Source organism: Phyllopteryx taeniolatus, chromosome 6, assembly GCF_024500385.1.
Source record: "Phyllopteryx taeniolatus isolate TA_2022b chromosome 6, UOR_Ptae_1.2, whole genome shotgun sequence".
Taxonomy (NCBI): domain Eukaryota; kingdom Metazoa; phylum Chordata; class Actinopteri; order Syngnathiformes; family Syngnathidae; genus Phyllopteryx; species Phyllopteryx taeniolatus.
The window spans coordinates 535,288-555,808 of record NC_084507.1 but is presented as its reverse complement, the minus strand read 5'-3'; the positions used below and the strand labels follow the sequence as shown (position 1 = coordinate 555,808).

At 40.8% G+C, this 20,521-nt stretch overlaps 2 protein-coding genes across 3 annotated transcripts; one reads left to right on the top strand and one right to left on the bottom strand.

Moving 5' to 3' along the window:
- Positions 1-1,340: 1,340 nt before the first annotated feature.
- rrp15 (ribosomal RNA processing 15 homolog) lies at positions 1,341-14,525 on the bottom strand. Of its 2 annotated transcripts, none has more exons than XM_061777193.1 (5): positions 14,371-14,525; positions 13,702-14,012; positions 13,061-13,158; positions 12,789-12,981; positions 1,341-1,919 (listed from the first exon to the last, which is right to left on the bottom strand). In XM_061777193.1, exons 1-5 carry the CDS (start codon positions 14,414-14,416, stop codon positions 1,797-1,799), a joined length of 771 nt encoding a protein of 256 aa, XP_061633177.1. In that variant the 5' UTR covers positions 14,417-14,525; the 3' UTR covers positions 1,341-1,796. The 2 variants fall into 2 exon arrangements, with proteins under 2 accessions (XP_061633177.1, XP_061633176.1); XM_061777192.1 differs by having other exon boundaries at positions 13,702-14,015; positions 14,371-14,481.
- Positions 14,526-15,852: 1,327 nt separating this feature from the next.
- LOC133480092 (uncharacterized) lies at positions 15,853-19,738 on the top strand. The gene is made up of 2 exons (XM_061777765.1): positions 15,853-16,004; positions 17,836-19,738. Exons 1-2 carry the CDS (start codon positions 15,983-15,985, stop codon positions 19,311-19,313), a joined length of 1,500 nt encoding a protein of 499 aa, XP_061633749.1. The 5' UTR covers positions 15,853-15,982; the 3' UTR covers positions 19,314-19,738.
- Positions 19,739-20,521: the final 783 nt, after the last annotated feature.

Here is a 20,521-nt window from a genome sequence, read left to right as displayed (position 1 = left end):
ACCTGAGTTGTTGTTTAATAGGTTGAAACGATGATAGGAACAAGGATCATCCATACATTCCACGTGTTCACTTGGCTTTTCACAGTCAATGAAGTCATTGCGGGTCAGCAAGTAAGAAAAGAAATAGAATGTCAAACATGTTAAAGTTGAAGGGAATTTATTCAGACTGTTCCTGATAATCTCTCAAACAACTGAGTTTTTAGCTTTGCTATGAAGTCACTGTTTGAGCAGGCAGCTTGGGACAGAGTGGGGATGGTAACACAAGGTCCTGTGTCTTCAGCCGATTGTGTCAACGTGCCAGGGTAAAAGGCAGCATACCAGAATGGCAGGCCACAGTGTTGCCATGACAGATGCATATCCAGCACAGTGCAGACAGCCTGACTCGCCGCTGTCCTGTTGATAACACCATGTGCAAATATTTTCCCCGTTTGTGACGACGTAGGCCAGACACAGGAAACTCGAGTAAAACAAGAGTCAGCACAAATGCTGGTGCCCCGTCACCACATCACGTTACTGGCAGAATCCCAGCCTACTGGTGTTCGTTGTGGAACTATGGATCTATTCATTTTTGTAATCTATTTATACATTACAAGTTAAAGGAACCTCGGACACTACAACTGTATTTATAAATTAACCTTGACACAGAGGAAAGGTGTATTTTACTGTGCCTTTGTTCCATGACTTTAATTACTGCATGTTATTAGTGAGTCACCTTCCTGCATTTGCATTACTATAAATTGCATTATTTTATTTGTGATTGAAACCGTTTCCTCCCTCACCCAAAAATACTTTGTGGTTTTGCACTTCGCCTATATTACAACTGTTGACAAATTCACAACCAGTTGCTGTTACAAATGTTATAGGCCTACTAATGTAATGCTGTATTCAAAAACATGTCTCTCTCTAAATTTCTCTCTTGATTTTCAATCAGCATTTTTGTCAATTGGTAAACACCATAATTTATATCAGCTTTCAATCACCTAAATTTTCCTCAAGGCATTCAACTAAAATCAAAATAAAAAATATTTAGGGATGGGCTAAAAGTTAGTTGGGGGATTTTCCTTACTATTCTTTCAAAATTAAATACATTTTATACAGCTCACATAAGCACATGTCAAGGGATCAGGAAGTGTTTTTGTTCTGATCCTTTCGGTTTATAGATCTGTCTTTCAGAGGTACTTTGCTTCATGAGATTTGACATTCAATGAAGAAACAAAAAGTTCATGAAACAAAGGACAGCAAACACTTTGGACGCAGTGAGCCACAAGAAATGCTGACTTGTTGCTTCACAGGGAATTAATCATGAGCAAAGTAAAATGAACCACACCAATACATTGCAGTCTTAGTAGGCAAACCAGCTTTTTATTAAAGCGGTACGGTACAAAAGTGATATTTACAGAGGTTACACAACATAAAAATCTGCTGTACACTACATTGTCACAAATGATCACTGAATTTTGCAGCTAAAACCAGCTCGCAGTTAACTGGTACATCATCCAGCAGAAAAGATTTTATCTATCCTCTTTTGCATGTTTTTGTTTTCATGACCTGCCTCTGTTATATCAACAAAGGACAACATTTCTCAAACCTCTCAATCCTTTCTGAGCAAGTGCCAATCCGATGAAGAACATACCAATTTTTTTCCAATGACAGAACCAAGTACAGTACTGGAGCTCCCTGAAGACAACACTGCCCCCTGTTGATTTTCACCTGCCTGTATATTAGAGTCTGAACCAAATCACAGTAAGAAGCTAAAGTCTCTTGAGTCCGTTCTTCTGTTGTCAATCGGAATCATTTCAATCTGCACCACTTTCTGTATGTGCCTTGGCCTCTTCTTTATCCCAGTCTTTCATAGTCGCTCCCATCATGTAGTCGTCACTGAGGACACTCCAAGCTGGTTTCTCCACCACCTCAGTAGTCTATGTAGACACACAGCCACAATTACTGTAAAGTTTAGACAATGAGCCACATATTTTTTTTACCCAGCTTTAAACAACTGTGGCTTAAACAACAACACGCTTTAGTTACAGATTTTTCCTGATTGCCATAGCTTCACATTTACTTTTAATACATTTAATTTTATCCATAAAATAAAAAAAATAAATAAATCCGCACACATTCAAGCATTCAAATTTGATTAAAAGTCTGCTCTGCTCAAGCGCAGACACACATAATGCAAAAAATGCAACATAACTATATATTTTTTGTGGCGCGAGCAGTATTTTCACTTCTGTGTTACTTGGTCTCCAGTTGAGTTCATTTCCAACATTTGGGAGTTTTTGCTTTCGCTGTTCTGGCCTCTCTGAATGTGCTGTGTTTAATTTGGTCGGTTACCAACAGTTGTCCAAATGAGAGGCATAGTGTTCTTGCTTCAAGATGTTTGTCATCATAAATGTTCATTCAAAGTACTTTCATTACAGCATCACTCCCATTATCTTTAGGGTAACGTGAATCTACTAGCTTAATGCTAATATGCAACGCAAAATGGAAATTAGCAAGGTGCAGTAGTTAGGGATACACTGATTATCATCCAGGCTGATTGTCAGCGCTGATATTCGGCAATTTAACAAATATCAATATGTTTGTTTGTTTTATTAATCTGATGGCCGATACGAAATCCATTTAAAACTGGGTAAACTTCAGGTAACTAATTATTTACATTTTCTGTTAACTTTATAAGAGATGCTGCTGACCCTGGCAACTCCCTCAACTTTTTGTTGTTGTTTAAACTTAAAGCAAAGATAAGTGAAAGATTAACATTTCAGTGATATTGAAATTTTGGAAAACGTTGTTTTACTATAGTAAACTTTAGGGAGCTATTCACACATGTGGACAAAATTGTTGGTACTCAGAGCTGCCAACCTATAAAAATTCACTTCCGGAACAATTTGTCTGACTTTCCATCCATCCATCCATCCATCCATTTTCTGAGCCGCTTCTCCTCACTAGGGTCGCAGGCGTGCTGGAGCCTATCCCAGGTATCATCGGGCAGGAGGCGGGGTACACCCTGAACTGGTTGCCAGCCAATCGCAGGACACATATAAACAAACAACCATTCACACTCACATTCACACCTACGGGCAATTTAGAGTTGTCAATTAACCTACCGTGCATGTTTTTGCAATGTGGGAGGAAACCGGAGTGCCCGGAGAAAACCCACGCAGGCACGGGGAGAACATGCAAACTCCACACAGGCAGGGCCGGGGATTGAACCCCACACCTCAGAACTGTGAGGCTGACGCTCTAACCAGTTGTCCACCGTACCGCCTCTGACTTTCCATATTTTCAAAATTTTGTCAAGAACATTACAGTGAGACAGTCATAATCGTTAAAAAATTATGGCTTCAATATTTGTCATTTTAATGTTTTTTATTACATCAACCTTGTAATGACGGACAGAGCTGCAGCATGAATCATCAAAGGACCGGTATATGACATTTTGACGTGCCATCATCAAAAATATCGGTCTATGGATTCATTCACCTTTGCCAATTCTGTTTTCAATAAAATCAAGTCTATTCATTCAGATTTATCAGATCTCAAACAAAATTAAAATACAGCACTTTTTTGCAAAGAAATAGCATTGCTGATAGATTGAATTAGATACTGTATATTATGGACAATAATTTTGGTTTTTATTTTGTACAATCTACTTTTTGTACGTCTTCTCTTACATGCTATTTATATTTCCTATATCCACAATTGCTGCTGAAACAATGTAAATTTGCCCATTGTGGGACTAGTTATCTTAAGACGCTTTTCCAATAGATGTTCCAGAACGTCCTGGCCCGCTCTGCCCCCGGCCTTGCTTGGCCTGCCCTCCGTTGCATTTCCATTACAACAGGCATCAGTCAAAAGTGGGAGGGATTGGGGTGGAATCAAGAAGGTGGTGACGCGCTTGTTGCGCCTTCCAGTATGCACACACACGTGCTCGTCATATGATTAGAGTATCATGAAAAAGTTTATTTCAGTAATTTTATTTTTAAAAAATGAAACTTTTATATTATATTCATTCATTACACACAAACTATTGACTTTTGCCAATTTTTGGAGGGGAAAATGCACATTATACACGAAAAATTACGGTATAACTGACAACCAATGAAAATCCCAAATTCAGTATCTCAGAAAATATGAATATTACGACCAATACAAAAAATATTATTTCTAGAAATGTTGGCCAGCTGAAAAGTACGAACATGAAAAGTATGAGCATGTACAGCACTCAATACTTAGTTGGGGCTCCTTTTGCCTGAATGACTGCAGCAATGCGGCGTGGCATGGAATCGATCAGTGTGTGGCACTGGCTCAGGTGTTATGAGAGCCCAGGTTCCTCTGATAGTGGCCTTCAGCTCTTCTGCATTGTTGGGTCTGGCTTATCGCATCTTCCTCTTCACAATACGCCATAGATTTTTGATGGGGTTGAGGTCAGGCAGAGTTTGCTGACCAATCAAGAACAGGGAAACCATGGTCCTTAAACCAGGTACTGGTAGCTTTGGCACTGTGTGCAGTTGCCAAGTCATGTTGGAAAATGAAATCTGCATCTCCATAAAGTTGGTCAGCAGCAGGAAGCATGAAGTGCTCTAAAACTTCATGGTAGACAGCTGCGTTGACCTTGGACCTAAGGAAACACATTGGACCAACACCAGCACGTCATGGCACCCCAAAGCATCACTGACTGTGGAAACTTTACACTCGACCTCAAGCAACATGGATTCTGTGCTAACCTCTCATCCTCCAGACTCTGGGACCTTGATTTCTAAAGGAGATCCAAAATTGACTTTCATCAGAGAACATAATTTTGGACCACTCAGTAGCAGTCCAATCATTTGTTTTTAGCCCTTGCGAGACGCTTCTGACGCCGTCTCTTGTACAAGAAAGGCTTGACACAAGGAATACAACAGCTGAAACCCATGTCTTGCATACGTCTGTGCGTGGTGGTTCTTGAAGCACTGACTCCAGCTGCAGTCCACTCTTTGTGAATCTCCCCCACATTTTTGAATGGGTTTTGTTTCACAATCGTCTCCAGGGTGCGGTTATCCCTATTGTTTGTCCACTTTTTTTTTTAACCACATCTTTTCCTTCCCTTCACCTCTCTATTAATGTGCTTGGACACAGAGGTCTGTGAACAGCTAGCCTCTCTCGCAACTTTTGTGTCTTGCCCTCCTTGTGCAAGGTGTCAATGGTCGTCTTTTGAACAACTGTCTGGTCAGCACTCTTCCCCATGATTGCGTAGCCTACAGAACGAGACTGAGAGACAATTTAAAGGCCTTTGCAGGTATTTCGAGTTAAGTAGCTGATTAGAGTGTGGCACCAGGTGTCTTCAATATTACACCTCTCCACAATTCTAATTTTCTGAGATACTCAATTTGGGGTTTTCATTAGTTGTCAATTATAATCATCAACATTAAAAGAAATAAACACTTGAAATATGTCAGTCTGTGTGAAATGAATGTATACATTATACAAGTTTCACTTTTTGAATGGAATTACTGAAATAAATAAATTTTTTCATGATATTCTAATTACATGACCAGCACCTGTACATGCAGTGGATACGGAAAGTATTCAGACCTCCTTAAAATTTTCACTCTTTGTTATATTGAAGCCATTTGCTAAAATCATTTAAGTACATTTTTTTGTCCTCATTAAATATACACACAGCACCCCGTATTAACAGAAAAAACGAAATTGTTGAAGTTTTTGCAGATTATTAATGGATTTTTTTCCCCCTCATCTTGTCTCTCATAGGTGAGGTATAACTATGATGAAAATTACAAGACTGTGGGAGAACTTGCACAACTGGTGGATGACTAAATACTTTTTTGCCCCACTGCGCGTGTGTGTATATATTATATTTACATATATATATATATATATATATATATATATATATCCATCCATCCATCCATTTTCTGAGCCGCTTCTCCTCACTAGGGTCGTGGGCGTGCTGGGGCCTATCCCAGCTATCATCGGGCAGGAGGCGGGGTACACCCTGAACTGGTTGCCAGCCAATCACAGGGCACATACAAACAAACAACCATTCGCACTCACATTCACACCTACGGGCAATTTAGAGTTGTCAATTAACCTACCATGCATGTTTTTGGTATGTGGGAGGAAACCGGAGTGCCCGGAGATAACCCACGGCGGCACAGGGAGAACATGCAAACTCCACACAGGCGGGGCTGGGGATTGAACCCTGGTCCTCAGAACTGTAAGGCAGACGCTCTAAACAGTCCTTCACCGCGCCGCCAAAAAAAAAAAAATATATATATATATATACATATATATATATATACACATATATATATACACACACACACACAAACACACACACCGTATTTTCACAACCATAAGCCGCACTTAAAAGTCTTAAATGTTCCCCAAAATGGACAAGGGCGCCTTATAATGTGGCACACATATGTTATGCTCTTATGTGTGCACCGAGTTCCAACATCTATAAATGTTGTGTGAGGAGCGCTCCGCTTGACTGACTGGGAGCATTTCCTGCCGACATGCTGCTTATACAGAGGAAAAGCGGACGTGGCTGAGGACAGCATGCGGACGTAAAGGGGGAAGGGTGCGCGTGAAGGCACGTCCCCAGTAGGTATATAGCGCCGGGGTGTGGATTGTGCAAAACAACATCGGTTTGGCTAAGGACCCCCGAAAATGGCACCTATGAAGAGACATGCTTACGAAGCACAGTTTAAACTGCAAGCTATCAGTTACGCGGAGGAACATGGGCTGTCGAGCAGCCGCGAGAGAATTCAAGATCAACGAATCCATGGTTCGCAAGTGGAGGAAGCAGGAAAATGAGCTTCGCCAAGTCAAGAAGACGAAGCTGAGTTTCTGCGGAAACAAGGAGAGGTGGCCAGAGTTGGAAGACCAACAGTGAGGTGTACGTAAAGAGACCGGATGTTTTTTTCCACGTGTCACCGTCCCTGTTGATCAGTGACTCCATGAGTGCCCATCTCACAGCCGCTGTGAAAAAACAAGTGCAACTAAGACTGGGAGGAAACGCTGGGCGAGTTACGCCACCATATGGGAATGGATTGTGGATCCTTGGGCTAAGGTATCTGCTTTGACTGTTGTCCGAGCTTTCGCGAAAGCCGGCATCATTGCTGAACAGCCCGCCGGCAACGAGATTGACTTCGACAATGACGAGAAGGAACCCGGCATGTTTGATGGAGAACTTGCCCAGCTGTTCATTTTGAATACAGAAGATGAGGACTTTGACGGATTTGTGGATGAGGATTGATAAAAAAATAACATGAGTACATTGTTAAATACTTCAATAAAGTACAACCGAACTCAGTTTTGCTCCCGCTGCCTTTTTAAAAACATTGTTTTAATGTGCATGTATGCTATCGTATGTTTTAAGCTAGCGTATGTTTTATCATGCCTGCGCCCAATAATACGGTACGCCTTATGTATGTGTTAAATACAGAAATAGACCCCGTAACTGAGACTGTGCCTTTTAATACGGTGCGCCTTATGGTCACGAAAATACGGTATGTATACACACACACAAACACACATACACACACACACGCACACAGTGGGTACAGAAATTATTCAGACCCCCTTAAATTTTTCACTCTTTGTTATATTGCAGCCATTAGCTAAAGTCATTTAAGTTAATTTTTATTCCTCAAATGTACACACAGCACCCCATATTGACAGGAAAAAAACAGAATTGTTGAAGTGTTTGCAGATTTATTAAAAAAGAAAAACTGAAATATCACGCAGCCATAACTATTCAGACCTTTTGCTCAGTATTTTGTAGAAGCACCCTTTTGAGCTAATACAGCCATGAGTCTTTTTGGGAATGATGCAACAAGTTTTTCCACACCTGGATTTGGGGATCCGCTGCCATTCCTCCTTGCAGATCTTTTCCAGTTCTGTCAGGGTGGATGGTGAACGTTGGTGGACAGCCATTTTCAGGTCTCTCCAGAGACGCTCAATTGGGTTTAAGTCAGTGCTCTTGCTTGGTCTTTCAACAACAGTTACAGATTTGTTCTGAAGCCACTCCATTATTTTAGCTGTGCTTAGGGTCATTGTCTTGTTGAAAGGTGACCCTTCGGCACAGTCTAAGGTCCTGAGCACTCTGGAGAAGGTTTTCGTCCAGGATATCCCTGTACTTGGCCGCATTCATCATTCGTTCGATTGCAACCAGTCGTCCTGTCCCTGCAGCTGAAAAACACCCCCACACCATGATGTTGCCACCACCATGCTTCACTGTTGGGACTGTATTGGACAGGTGCTGAACAGTGACTCTTTTTTTTTCCCACACATACCATGTAGAATTAAAAGTTCTATGTTGGTCTCATCAGACCATACAATCTTATTTCTCACCATCTTGGAGTCCTTCAAGTGTTTTTTTAAGCAAACTCCATGCGGGCTTTCATGTGTCTTGCACTGACGAGAGGCTTCCATCGGGCCACTGCCATAAAGCCCCGACTGGTGGAGGGCTGCAGTGATGGTTGACTTTCTAGAACTTTCTCCCATCTCCCGACTGCATCTCTGGAGCTCAGTCACAGTGATCTTTGGGTTCTTCTTTACCTCTCTCACCAAGGCTCTTCTCCCCCGATTGCTCAGTTTGCTCAGGAAGTGTTTTGGTCGTCCCCAAATTATGGAGACCACTGTGCTCTTAGGAATCTTAAGTGCAGCAGAAATGTTTTTGTAACCTTGCCACAATTCTGTCTCTGAGCTCTTCAGGCAGTTCCTTTGACCTCATGATTCTCATTTGCTCTCACATGCACTGTGACCTGTAAGGTCTTATATAGAAAGGTGTGTGGCTTTCCTACTCAAGTCCAATCAGGATAGTCAAACAGCTGGACTCCAATGAAGGTGTAGAACCATCAAGGATGATCAGAAATGGACAGCACCCGAATTCAATACGAGTGTCACAGCAAAGCGTCTGAATACTTATGGCTGTGTGATATTTTAGTTTTTCTTAATAAATCCGCAAAAATTTCAACAATTTTGTTTTTTCTGTCAATATGGGATACTGTGTGTACATCAATGAGGAAAAAATGAAAAATGATTTTAGCAAATGGCTGCAATAAAACAAAGCGTGAAAATTTTAAGGGGGTCTGAATACTTTATTTATACAACTGTATTTGTGCCCCCCAGAAACATGTTTCGTCACTGTCATCGCATGCAACGTCATGACCTCCTGAACATAGCCGCCATATAGGCTGGACAATCCAGCTGCAACCAGGCGCTGGCGTATATAGTTTTCATATCTATGGTTGGGAGCTTAGGACCATCTGGACTACACTGCTGTAGACAGAGGATGCCCAAGTTTTGGGATCACTTTAAACCAAAAAGGATGAAAATGAATTGGTTGCAATTACTGCAAACGCAGAGGTGGCCTAGTACGTCAGCTTGTGACAAAACATTCACATGCACGCAGGATGAGCTTTTTTTTTTTTTTTTTTTTATAAATAATTTATCAGCCTACGTAATATACCCTACAATCACCAGTTATAACTTAAAATGTCCTGTAACCCTACCACCGCTAGTTAGGGCGTACTATATCTAGGCTTTACACGATCAGGATTTTTGGGAGCGATCAGCGAGTTAAAAAAAAACAATAACCGATCACAAGATGGCGCAATGTGTATATTTAAATGACTTGTTCATTTACTGTATACAGTGTTCCCTCGTTTGTCGCGGTTAATGGGGACCAGAACCCCCCGCGAAAGGTGAAAAACCGCGAAGTAGGATTTGCCTTAGGAATTTTCGTGGATGTGTATGTGGGTACCAGAATGTTTAAAATATGTAAACAGTATTTACACATTACATATTTGATACAAAGATTACAACAGTACACGCATTTACTTAAATATTTAATTATAAAACCTTATACAGTAATTAACATGTAATTTGTCCTGATAATATTAGTGTCCAAACTCAGTCTTTTCCCTGCAATCAGCAATCCACAATGCTAATGCAGCTTCCATTTCCACAATTCTCTTATTACGCGGAGTTACCACACGTTTCGCTTCCTTATTGAAGGTTATTGAATCAGTTTTGCGGATGTTTGCTTCCTCTTTCTTTATGTACCGTACTGTAGATTCATTCACGCCATAATGGCGTGCCACAGATGCATAACTTCTGTCCTCTTTGATCAAATCTAAAAGTTTCACTTTTTCACTGATGGTCATCATCTTCTTCTTCCTCCTCTTGGGCGCCCCGGAGGAAGCTTTCGCAGGGGCACAGCGCTTCGGCGGCATTGTAAGGGCTTGCTTAACTAATCAAAAAAAGGATCGCTTAAACAAAAAAAGTTATTGCGAACACAACAGCGTGGACGAGACTGCCGAGACACAACAAGGGAAGATGCTGGGTGAGGCAGCGATGATGCGTAGCCAATCAGCTCACAGGATAAATCCACTCGTGCCGTCATTGGTCGATGTCGCGCCGGGAACCAATCACGCGACTTGTATAAGTGCCTGTACAGTACAGGCATGAACAGGCCTGTAGAAAGCCTCTGTGTTAACTCATCTCTTTGTTTGGCATGCAGGGAAACCTTCTCTTACGCGCATCAACATGAAACAATGCGTCTTTCCGCAATATAGCTGTCGATATGGCTGTATTTTTTATTTTTTAATGAATATTTGGGAAAAACCTGCGAAGCACTGAAGCCGGAAAATGTGAAGCGCGACGAGGGAACACTGTATACTTGTGTACTGTATACTGAGTGTCTTCAAAAGTATTCTCTATTCAAGTCATGTATTCGAATCAGTCATGTCAAACCGACATTACAAAAATAATGGGGGCTAATTTACTGTAATTACTTTATTGTAATTAAATTGCTTCATACACACACCGAAACTTTAGGGCAGGAGTGTCAAACTCATTTTAGTTTGTGGGCCACATTTACCCCAATTAGATCTCAAGCGGGTCGGATTACAATATTTGTGGCTTAAAAATCCATAAATAACAGTTATTCAAAATTTTCCCCATTGTTTCGGGGCAAATAATGAAAAGTACTTTCGGAAAATATTCACATTTATTCATTATTATCTTGTTGAAAATTTTGTTGAAAATCATATGAGCAGTGTGAAATTTTTGGCCCAAAATTATTTAAAAAAAAAAAAAAAAAAAAAAGTTCCAACAAAGCAACCTCTTTTGAAATGAAGCTTTTGACTGAAATTGTGTAATAGTCAATGAAACTTAGCATTGTTTGGCCTTCACAAGTGCATCAATGTCATTTAAGTGTTGTCAGTGCACCCTCCAGTGGACAAATTAGCAACAAAAGTTACTTTTATTGAAAAATAGCAGTGAATGTGTTCTCCATCCCCACGGGCCGGATTGGACCCCCTGACAGGCCGTATGTTTGGCACCCCTGCTTTAGAGCATGATTCGACACAACGCTGGCATGTTTACGTACAACTGTTAGTGCTAGCACTAGCTTGCTAGGCTACATAACGTTTTGTTGCCTGCTTGCGAGTGTTATCGTATTAAAAGTACATGAACATACCCCAAGCAATCCTTGAATTAAAGTCCCCTCCCGAGTATCTTATAATACACACGACGCAATCCATTGTTTTCGTCGCCATGGTAACGAGTTTGAACGGACAAGATAAAGCCCAGTGATCGTAAAAGACGGAATATGGTGGTATTGGAATACAAGATTTTTTTTGAATCTTTTGAATTTTTTTTTTGAATCATCTTTTATTGTCATGAACATGCATGCATGCACACGAAATTTGTTCTCTGCATTTAACCCATCACAGTGAACACATACACATGTTAGTGGAACACACTGGAGCAGGGGGCAGCTGAAGCGCCCGGGGAGCATTTCGGGGTATCAGTGTCTTGCTCAAGGACACCACAGCCGTGAGTCCGGGGGATGTTGGCGGATGGTCCAGTCGGGGTTTTGAACCTAGGTCCCCCACGGTGGCAGGCGATGATCTTAACCATTGGGCCACGGCTGCCCAATTTATTGAAGTTATCTGACAATTGTAAGTGCAATCGCGAACGACAAAATTTGTCTTGTAATCTGATCAACGCATTACGTGTTGTCTGTCTTTGACGTGTTGTCTGTCCCACACCATCGTCATGTTTGTTTTTAAATAACTTTATTGGCGGTCAGATATTTACAGTATAATGTCAAAAGACACTAGACGGCTAAAAATAAACTAGCTTTTGGATTCAAATATACTGGACACGATAGCGACGCGGAATAAATGTCTTTTGCGGAGCTGATCAATGACGATCGACGAATTATGACAAAGCCGATCAGCATAAAATGCTAATTATGGGCAGATACCGATCAAATCAGTATTAAGTCTAACTGTATCGTGTTTGTCTGCAGTCAATGACGCATATACAGATATGTACAGCTAGGTGATAAGACAGTACAGTACTTCATTTATTTGAGCTCACAGACTGCACAATGCATTTATATTATACACTCAGTACCAACGTATGCAGTTAAAGGACGGAAGTCGATCCCCCATAAATGAGAATGAATGTGTGTGTTTGTATATATAAAATGGGGGGCGTGATTACTGTTCCGAGACGAAATATCGATTCTAAAAAGCTTCAATAGTGACAGGCCTACTCTTATATTTTCTTTTTAAAAAATAACAAAAAATATCTGGAATTTATTTTAATTGTGGACATACCAGGTTTCAATTTTTTAAAAGTATTGCAGGGAGACAATATGCATTGATTCAAGATGATAATTTCTTTCCCTTCTTCTTTTAGAAAAAATATAGGATATTGAAAAGTCTGTTTTTCTCAGGAGTCATAAGGAAAAAAAAATCACTTACGCTGAAGTCTTTTTCAGCCTTGATTGGAACTCTGCTGCCACCTTCTGTTTTCCTTAGCACATCGATGAAGTCTTTTTTGGAAACAGAGGAAAGTATTTTTGCCTTCTTCCTCTCTGAGCCACCAGCCTCCTTCACCTTGTTATCAACATTCTTCTGGTGCATTCTCACCGCATTAAACAGCTGCACCACTCCTCTTTGTGGGAAAATAAACAACTGAATCAGCCTTCACATTCACTTCCAGTGTAACAACACAAAAATACTCAACAACACACCTAGTTGCAATTCTCTGCAGAGCTTTTTCTGCCTCACGGTCCTTCACTAGATTAGGTTTCTCTCTGCACATCATCTCCCATGCTCGCTTCTTGTCAGTCTGGTGGGCATAAAAAGCAAGCACCATAATAGATTTGCAATGTCTGTCCAAAACCTTGGCCACTTTACCAGTACCATGTACCAAAATTGCCTCCAATTAAGGTTCTAAAGTTTTGTTTAGTATTTATAGATCATTATGTTTCACTGTGTATTAAAGGTTGGTGTGTATACTATAAATTTTTTTAATTGGTACCAGGTTCCACTAGTATAAAGCATGGTGGCTTGTGTTTGTTTCTTGTGAATCAAAAGTGGGATACAATTTGTCTGTAATGTAGCACTTACCAGCAGCTCACATTACTCTATGATGCTAGATAATATTAATTAGTTTAAGAAGAACAGTTGTTTTTTTCTCTAATGCTTTCTCTGTAAGATTTTTTTTTTTAAATAATCACTTAAATTGCCAATCGATATTTCTGTTGTGTGAAATCATTAAAAAGGTTCAGTAAACAATTCACTGAAGTGGTGAGTTTCCATTAAACAACTGGTTTTAGGCGATATCTGAACTGATCAGAATTGCTGCGTTTACTCGTACTTTGATAATTACCTTTTCCTTCCTCTCCAACTGCTCCTGTCTTTCTTTTGCCTTCACCTTGTCCATTTCTTTGTTTTTCACTAAGATGGTGGTTTTGCTGTTGAGGGTTTGCTTCCCCAAGATCTTGGCCATTGCCTCTGCCCAGCCAGCATTGGCATTGCCTTCTTCAGCCTCCTCCTCCTGACCTCCATCTTCATCCTCTGCACCGTCACTCCCTCCATCAACATTTCCCTCAGATTCTCCATCAGATGACATTTGATCATCACTTCCCCCATCGGAGTTATTCAGCTCATTTGTGTCCACCAAATGAGAGTCTGTATCATCTGCTGAGAAAGAAATAACGTCATAACTGCTCTGGACAACAACAGCTCACTTACGCTTCCATGCAGATTAATTGCTTCGCATATTTGTCACGTTATTACTGTAAAATTTGAATGTTGTTGTTGTAATTTTATTTGCCGATACTTAAAAGTGATGTCTTCATACTGGGAAATGCTAGTTAAGTGCTAAATATGAGCAACAAATGTTCCGCCAAGACATTTTATAACGTTACGACGTCATTGTTAACAAGAAAGGAGTCACACAAAACTAATTTCCTTAAAAATTCGTTGACGATAACATTACATGGATAATCTGGACGCTGTTTTATACAAAATGCACACGAACAATTCAATTAGTTACCGATATCTCCCATGATCCGCACATGCGTACCCACCACAGCGGCCATTGTAGAGTAATAAAGAAATGGTTCCGAGTGCAACTACCAACTGCGAATGGTTCCTCTTCTTCTTCGTCTTGTGTGGTACGAAGCAACCAGCTTTCATGTCCATTACCGGCCCCTACCGGACTGTAGCTGAAACTAAGCGTCAAGAGGATTTTCAATATTAACGCCTTTATTTTCTCTTGACTCTGATGTCAGTTTGCACAGATTTTAATTTTTTTTTAAATATCCCACCTTGGATTTCTATGGGTAATGTCTCACATGCTGAAACAGCCATGTGTGAATTTGATTTAAAATTTTAGGCCATAATATCAAAGAAAATGTAGAGATGAATACACAATTTTCATGGCAATCCAATGTGAATGTAATCTGAACAACAATATTTCTTAATCTTGCATAGGTAAAATCATAAACAATGATAACTTTCATTCATGAAGAACAACTTTATTCAATACTAACACAAAATAAGTAGTGAACGTAAAGGCTAAACTTTATCAATTGATGATAAAACTTCATAGCATTATACTATGAATAACTGACAAATATAATCATGTAATTGACCTATGCTAGGAATACACAGATTAAAGAATACCCATCCATTAGAATGTTTGAAGTTCTGCGTTTATCCCATCTTAAATGTTGCCACAGCGTTGTTGATTAAATCCATATACGGTGCCTGCGTGGGTTTTCTCCGGGCACTCCGGTTTCCTCCCACATCCCAAAAACATGCATTAATTGGAGACTCTAAATTGCCCGTATGCATGACTGTGAGTGCGAATGGTTGTTTGTTTCTATGTGCCCTGCGATTGGCTGGCAACCAGTTCAGGGTGTACCCCGCCTCCTGCCCGATGACAGCTGGGATAGGCTCCAGCACGCCCGCGACCCTAGTGAGGAGAAGCGGCTCAGAAAATGGATGGATGGATGGATTTTATCTTGACAAAAAGCATTCTGCATGAAAATTATTATTATTATTATTTTTATTTTTTTAGTTTTCTCCCCAAAAATTTTTTTCAGCGAGAAGGTGTTGCGTTTCGAGTCACTGATGGTGTAGTGGTACACTCGCCTGACTTTTGTGCAAGCAGCGTGGGTTCAATTCCCACTCAGTGACGGTGTGAATGTGAGTGCGAAAGTTGTCCGTGTGCCCTGCGACTGACTGGTGACCAGTTCAGGGTGTAGTCCACCTTTTGCCCGAAGTCAGCTGGGATAGGCTCCAGTGCCCCACGACCCTGGACAGGAGAAGCGGTGTTGAGAATGGATGTATGGATGGATGGGTTTTGCATTTCGGCCAGCATCATGTTTGTGTTCTCTTTGTCAGAATTTCTGTTTCAGAAAGTGTTGAGAAAGAAAGTCGAAATGTAACAAAAGGTCAGATCTTATGATGCACACAGGAAACTAAACCGGTATTGCACGAAGATTCTGGCGATTAGAGCATGTAGGTCTGTTAATGGGTGTGTCCTAAAGTTACATTATCAACAGGAGACGTGCTGTCTCTAGAGACTAGTCAGGGACCAATCCAGAGAAAAGGTAGACAAGTCTGGAGGATTCCCTCATTTAGGTTTCTGCACAACAAACATGATGTGGAAGAAAAAAACGAGTAAGTACGTCTTCACTGACTAAGTCTGCACTGTGTGTTAAGAGCTAACTTTGATAACATACCGGTTACAGTATGTTGTCTTCTTGGGTTAACAAATAAACTGTGTAAAATTGCCTCTTAGTCAATTCAGCTTCAAGCTTGTTACTTTCTTATAAGCCCATGTTAAGTGACAATAGAATACTTTGGAAACTTTACATCATATCCACAATTATTAACTTAATGTGGCGGAGGATGTGACACAAAGCAACATGGTATGTTTGCTGGTTAAACCTGATCAACCAGTCTTTTAAGACTGCAGGGTATGACTGTTGGCAAAATCAAAAGAAGACTGCTTCCCTCTCTGGTGTTAGTATGATTGAAGACAATAATGATTAGAATGGATTTGCACTGTAAAACATTACACACGTTTAAAGGTAGTATAAGTAACCATATTGATCAGAGGCCTCCAATGCGTTACACTTTGAGAGCCTCTTGTTTTTTGACTGTTTTTCTTTGTATAGTAATCCCTCGCTATATCGCAGTTCACTTATTGGGGATTCAGTGCATTATGGATTTTTTTAATAGGTCAGTGTAGTGCAGTTACTCACCTGCACATCTCTGACACAGTTGGATTTATTGGCAATATGATTTGAATGGGCGGCACGGTGGCCGACTGGTTAGAGCGTCAGCCTCACAGTTCTGAGGTGCGGGGTTCAATCCCCGGCCCCACCTGTGTGGAGTTTGCATGTTCTCCCTGTGCCTGCGTGGGTTTTCTCCGGGCACTCCGGTTTCCTCCCACATCCCAAAAACATGCATGCATTGGAGACTCTAAATTGCCCGTAGGTGTGAATGTGAGTGCGAATGGTTGTTTGTTCGTATGTGCCCTGCGATTGGCTGGCAACCGGTTCAGGGTGTACCACGCCTCCTGCCCGATGATAGCTGGGATAGGCTCCAGCACGCCCGCGACCCTAGTGAGGAGAAGCGGCTCAGAAAATGGATGGATGGATGGATGATTTGAATGTGGCAGCAATTAATCACATAAGGTAAATTGAGCTCTTTTTCTTAGCAGAAAAAAAAAACCTTAATAAGTAATCTCAACTCATACATTTCGTAAATCACCAAATTGCTTGAGGCTGCAAGAACACGACCGGAAAGCCACTGTTTAAAACACAAGCCACAGTCAAAAGTTTTATTAAATTTACAAATATTAACCTCAACCAAACAAATCTCTAATGCCCATACTCATAACAATGTCGACAGGAACAAATGCAAGTAAAGAGCAACGTTAAGCTGGATTTTCTACAACTCCAGTAATGTAGCTGAAATCATCACCGCAATTAATTCTAGGTTCCTATAATGCTTTTCATTGACTACATTGCCAGGATCGTCAGTGTGTGGAACGGTGTCAATGCTTAAGGCAGGAAATTGCCTGTTCACATCATGTCCGTATGGGCTGATGTTCGCGACACTCAAAAGCTGAGCACACTTGCTTAATAGGAATGTATTTGTGTTGAGTGTGTGGATGGTGACCTCAAGTGGATAAATAAAATACCTGCACTTCTCTAAAGTATCAAATATTGGCATTGAATTGCATATATGAAACTTATAAATTTATATTGTGTAATAAATAATAAATAATTGGTCACTACTTCACAGATTTCATTTATTGCACGGGTTTTCTGGACCATAACACCCGCCATAAAAGAGGGATTTACTGTATTCTTTGTTTTTATGTCACATCTACAGTGCATAGCAGGTCTCCACTCAGTCACATTAAATGTAATGTAATGTATATTTTTCATATTTTGTACTACTTTGTTGTTGAAAAAACACTTTGTTCTTGTCCTTTTAGAGGAAGCAACTATAGGTTTTGCACTAGGAGCAGTGGGAGGCTTCATAATGGGAGCCACAGAAGACCCTGTCGACAGGACCTTGTCTGCGATGACTTCAGCAAGTCAACTGAAGCCACTGATTGACGATATCAAGACTGTGGGTGCTCTCGGACTAGGGACTCTCATGGGAGCTTCCGCACTGACCATCGCCATGACCTCAGTTGTAGCTGGTGTTATAATGGCAGCAGTAGTATCTTCGGTGTTCGTCACCACAAGGAGTTGTGGGACAACTCAGAAGAACTATGCAAACTTGTGGGCTTCTGCAGGACTTGCCGGAGCCCTCGGGACCACACTCAGTGGAGCCACACTTGGTTTTTTTATTGAAATGATTGTGAATAATTCTGGCATGATTGGTCTTTTGTGTGCGCTGTCCATTTTCAGCATCCTCAAACCACCTCTGCGCTTTGTATTTAACGTCCTCTGGAAACAAGGAGAGGCCTGTTGCACTCAAGGATCTGTGGTTTGGGAAACAGAAAGGAAAGAGTTAGAGATTTCAGATTTAGAGCAGAGAGAAAGGGTGGCTGTGCAAATAGAAGAGAGGATCCTGACAATAAATAATGGGAGGAACACCGCTGAGACAGAAGACATGATGACTTGGGCCACTGAACGGAAGTTGAGAGAAAAATTAGAGAGGAAGAAGACTGAGGCTGAAGAAGCACAGATCAAACAACGGACCCTTCAAGACTGGATCAAAACTGTGATGGTCAAATATGTGGACTTCTTGGCTTTCTCAGGGATTCCAATGACTGTGGTTGCTGTTGTAACATCACTATTTGGCTTGTTTGGGTATGGAGGCCACCATTATGTGTTCATTGCACTTATAGCTTTAGTAGCAGTCATTGGCTATTTGATTCTGAAGTCATCAGATTTAAAGTTCTGGATGTTGATAGGAAGCATGGGAATGCTCGCAACATTTGTAATTGCCATGCTCACTGTACAAGCTGGAGACGAGGTCAATAAGACTGCCATGAATCTGAGAGGGCAACCACAGGATGTAAATGGTAAAAGCATCAACGATCGCATGACTGACCGTTGCTCTCGAGAAGCTTTGAAAACAGCAATTATTGGAGCAAAACTCTGCCAGCTCAGCTTGGGAGCCGCTGTTGGGGGGCCCCTGGTAAGGCATGCAGGTGGAGGGGGCAAGGTCATTGTAGGGGCTGCAATAGTGGCCTTGGGTTTACTAGGTGGAGTGGAGATTTTATCTCCAGTACTGGGAAAGGGGGGGGAAGCCGGAGCATTGCTGGGGGTGGTGGGTACTTGTGGGGTGTCTGTGGGTGCAGTGGCAGCCATGGCAGGACAGTGTTCTTCATGGCCACGCACTTTGGGAGCCATAACAGGTGTGATTATTGGCACATTAGCCATGGGTAAACTGCATATTGTCATGATAGGAGTACAAGTTATTGTTGCCTACATCTTTGCTATGAATAATGCTTTGTGATATATAAGATGCAAATTGCCTTGTGTGCAAATTGAGTGAGATGTACGGTAAGTTTCCAATTCATGATGTTATAAAACACACCTCTCAGATGCCAACACCAGATTTATTGTTAGCGATGAAATGAAATTCTTGGTTGAGGTAATAATAAGCTACAAAATGTTCAGTCATTATTTTTTAAAACTTTATTTTACCATTACAGAACATTTATGCTAATGAGGAACCATCTACATGAATTTTAATAAGTCGTTGTTTTACATGTTTTAACACCAACACCAGCATCTGGACTGTTCTGTCTTGTGTGTCGAAAAATACTGCAAAAAATGAAGGTTTTTATTTTGTTTTATTTAAAAAAAAAAAATAATAAAAGTTATGGGTCTTGTTTTGATGATCATTGGCATACATCTATAAAATATTACAACAAACAGTATCTGGATCAGTGTACGTAATATAACTGGATTATATTCACTGTGTGTCTTTAGTTATAGTCGTACAATTTAATGCAATCCAAGCAGAGATTTTCTTACAATTAGTTGTGTTGGATCATTAGTTCAATAACGCAGGTACCCAATGGCGTCGTTAGGCCTATTTTAAGAATAACACAAAATACATAACCCTTTGGATCTTGAAATAACGATACTGAGTTGTTCTGTAAATTGAGGCATGCTGGGAACACACATTTTTAGGGTGTAAGCATAGCTAGCAAATGACACGCTGTACAGGTAGAAACTGGCCAAGTAATTATAACTAAGCAACTCGCAATTGCTGATGCAAATAAAGGCACTCAGTTCTTATACAGTGGCAAAGGGAGGACTCGGGTCAAACTCCAAAGTGTGTGATGCACAGTGACACACGTTACTCTTAAATCATGGCCTTTCAAAGGTAACAAACAGTCTAACTGTGAAATACATAGGTAATTAGATTAAAGTTAATTTAATAGCATTACTAGGCTGTATAAAGCACGCACTTTAGCTGTGGAGAAAATTTTACTCATTTTAAGCAATTGCAGGCAGTCACCACTAGGCTGCAGTAGGGAGTAACATGAGGCAGGTCAATAAACAGGACACATTCACTGACGGTGCATGTCGTATGTTTAGACCTGCTTTCAGCCTTTGTTTTACTAAGAAATTATAAAAAAGGAAGTGGATGAAACACACGGTTCTCAAAGTTAAAATAAACTCATCTTCGTGCCTTGTTTCTACTGTAAATAC

What these genes read in the sequence shown, in the direction of transcription:
- rrp15 (XM_061777192.1), bottom strand. Translation starts at nt 14,416, where the DNA reads ATGGCCGCTGTGGTGGGTACGCATGTGCGGATCATGGGAGATATCG. An exon ending in GCGGATCATGGGAGATATCG is followed by an intron (nt 14,016 to 14,370) that starts GTAACTAATTGA and finishes TTTCTTTCTCAG; the next exon opens with CAGATGATACAGACTCTCAT. An exon ending in AGTTGGAGAGGAAGGAAAAG is followed by an intron (nt 13,159 to 13,701) that starts GTAATTATCAAA and finishes TATGCCCACCAG; the next exon opens with ACTGACAAGAAGCGAGCATG.
- LOC133480092 (XM_061777765.1), top strand. Translation starts at nt 15,983, where the DNA reads ATGATGTGGAAGAAAAAAACGA. An exon ending in GATGTGGAAGAAAAAAACGA is followed by an intron (nt 16,005 to 17,835) that starts GTAAGTACGTCT and finishes TTGTCCTTTTAG; the next exon opens with AGGAAGCAACTATAGGTTTT.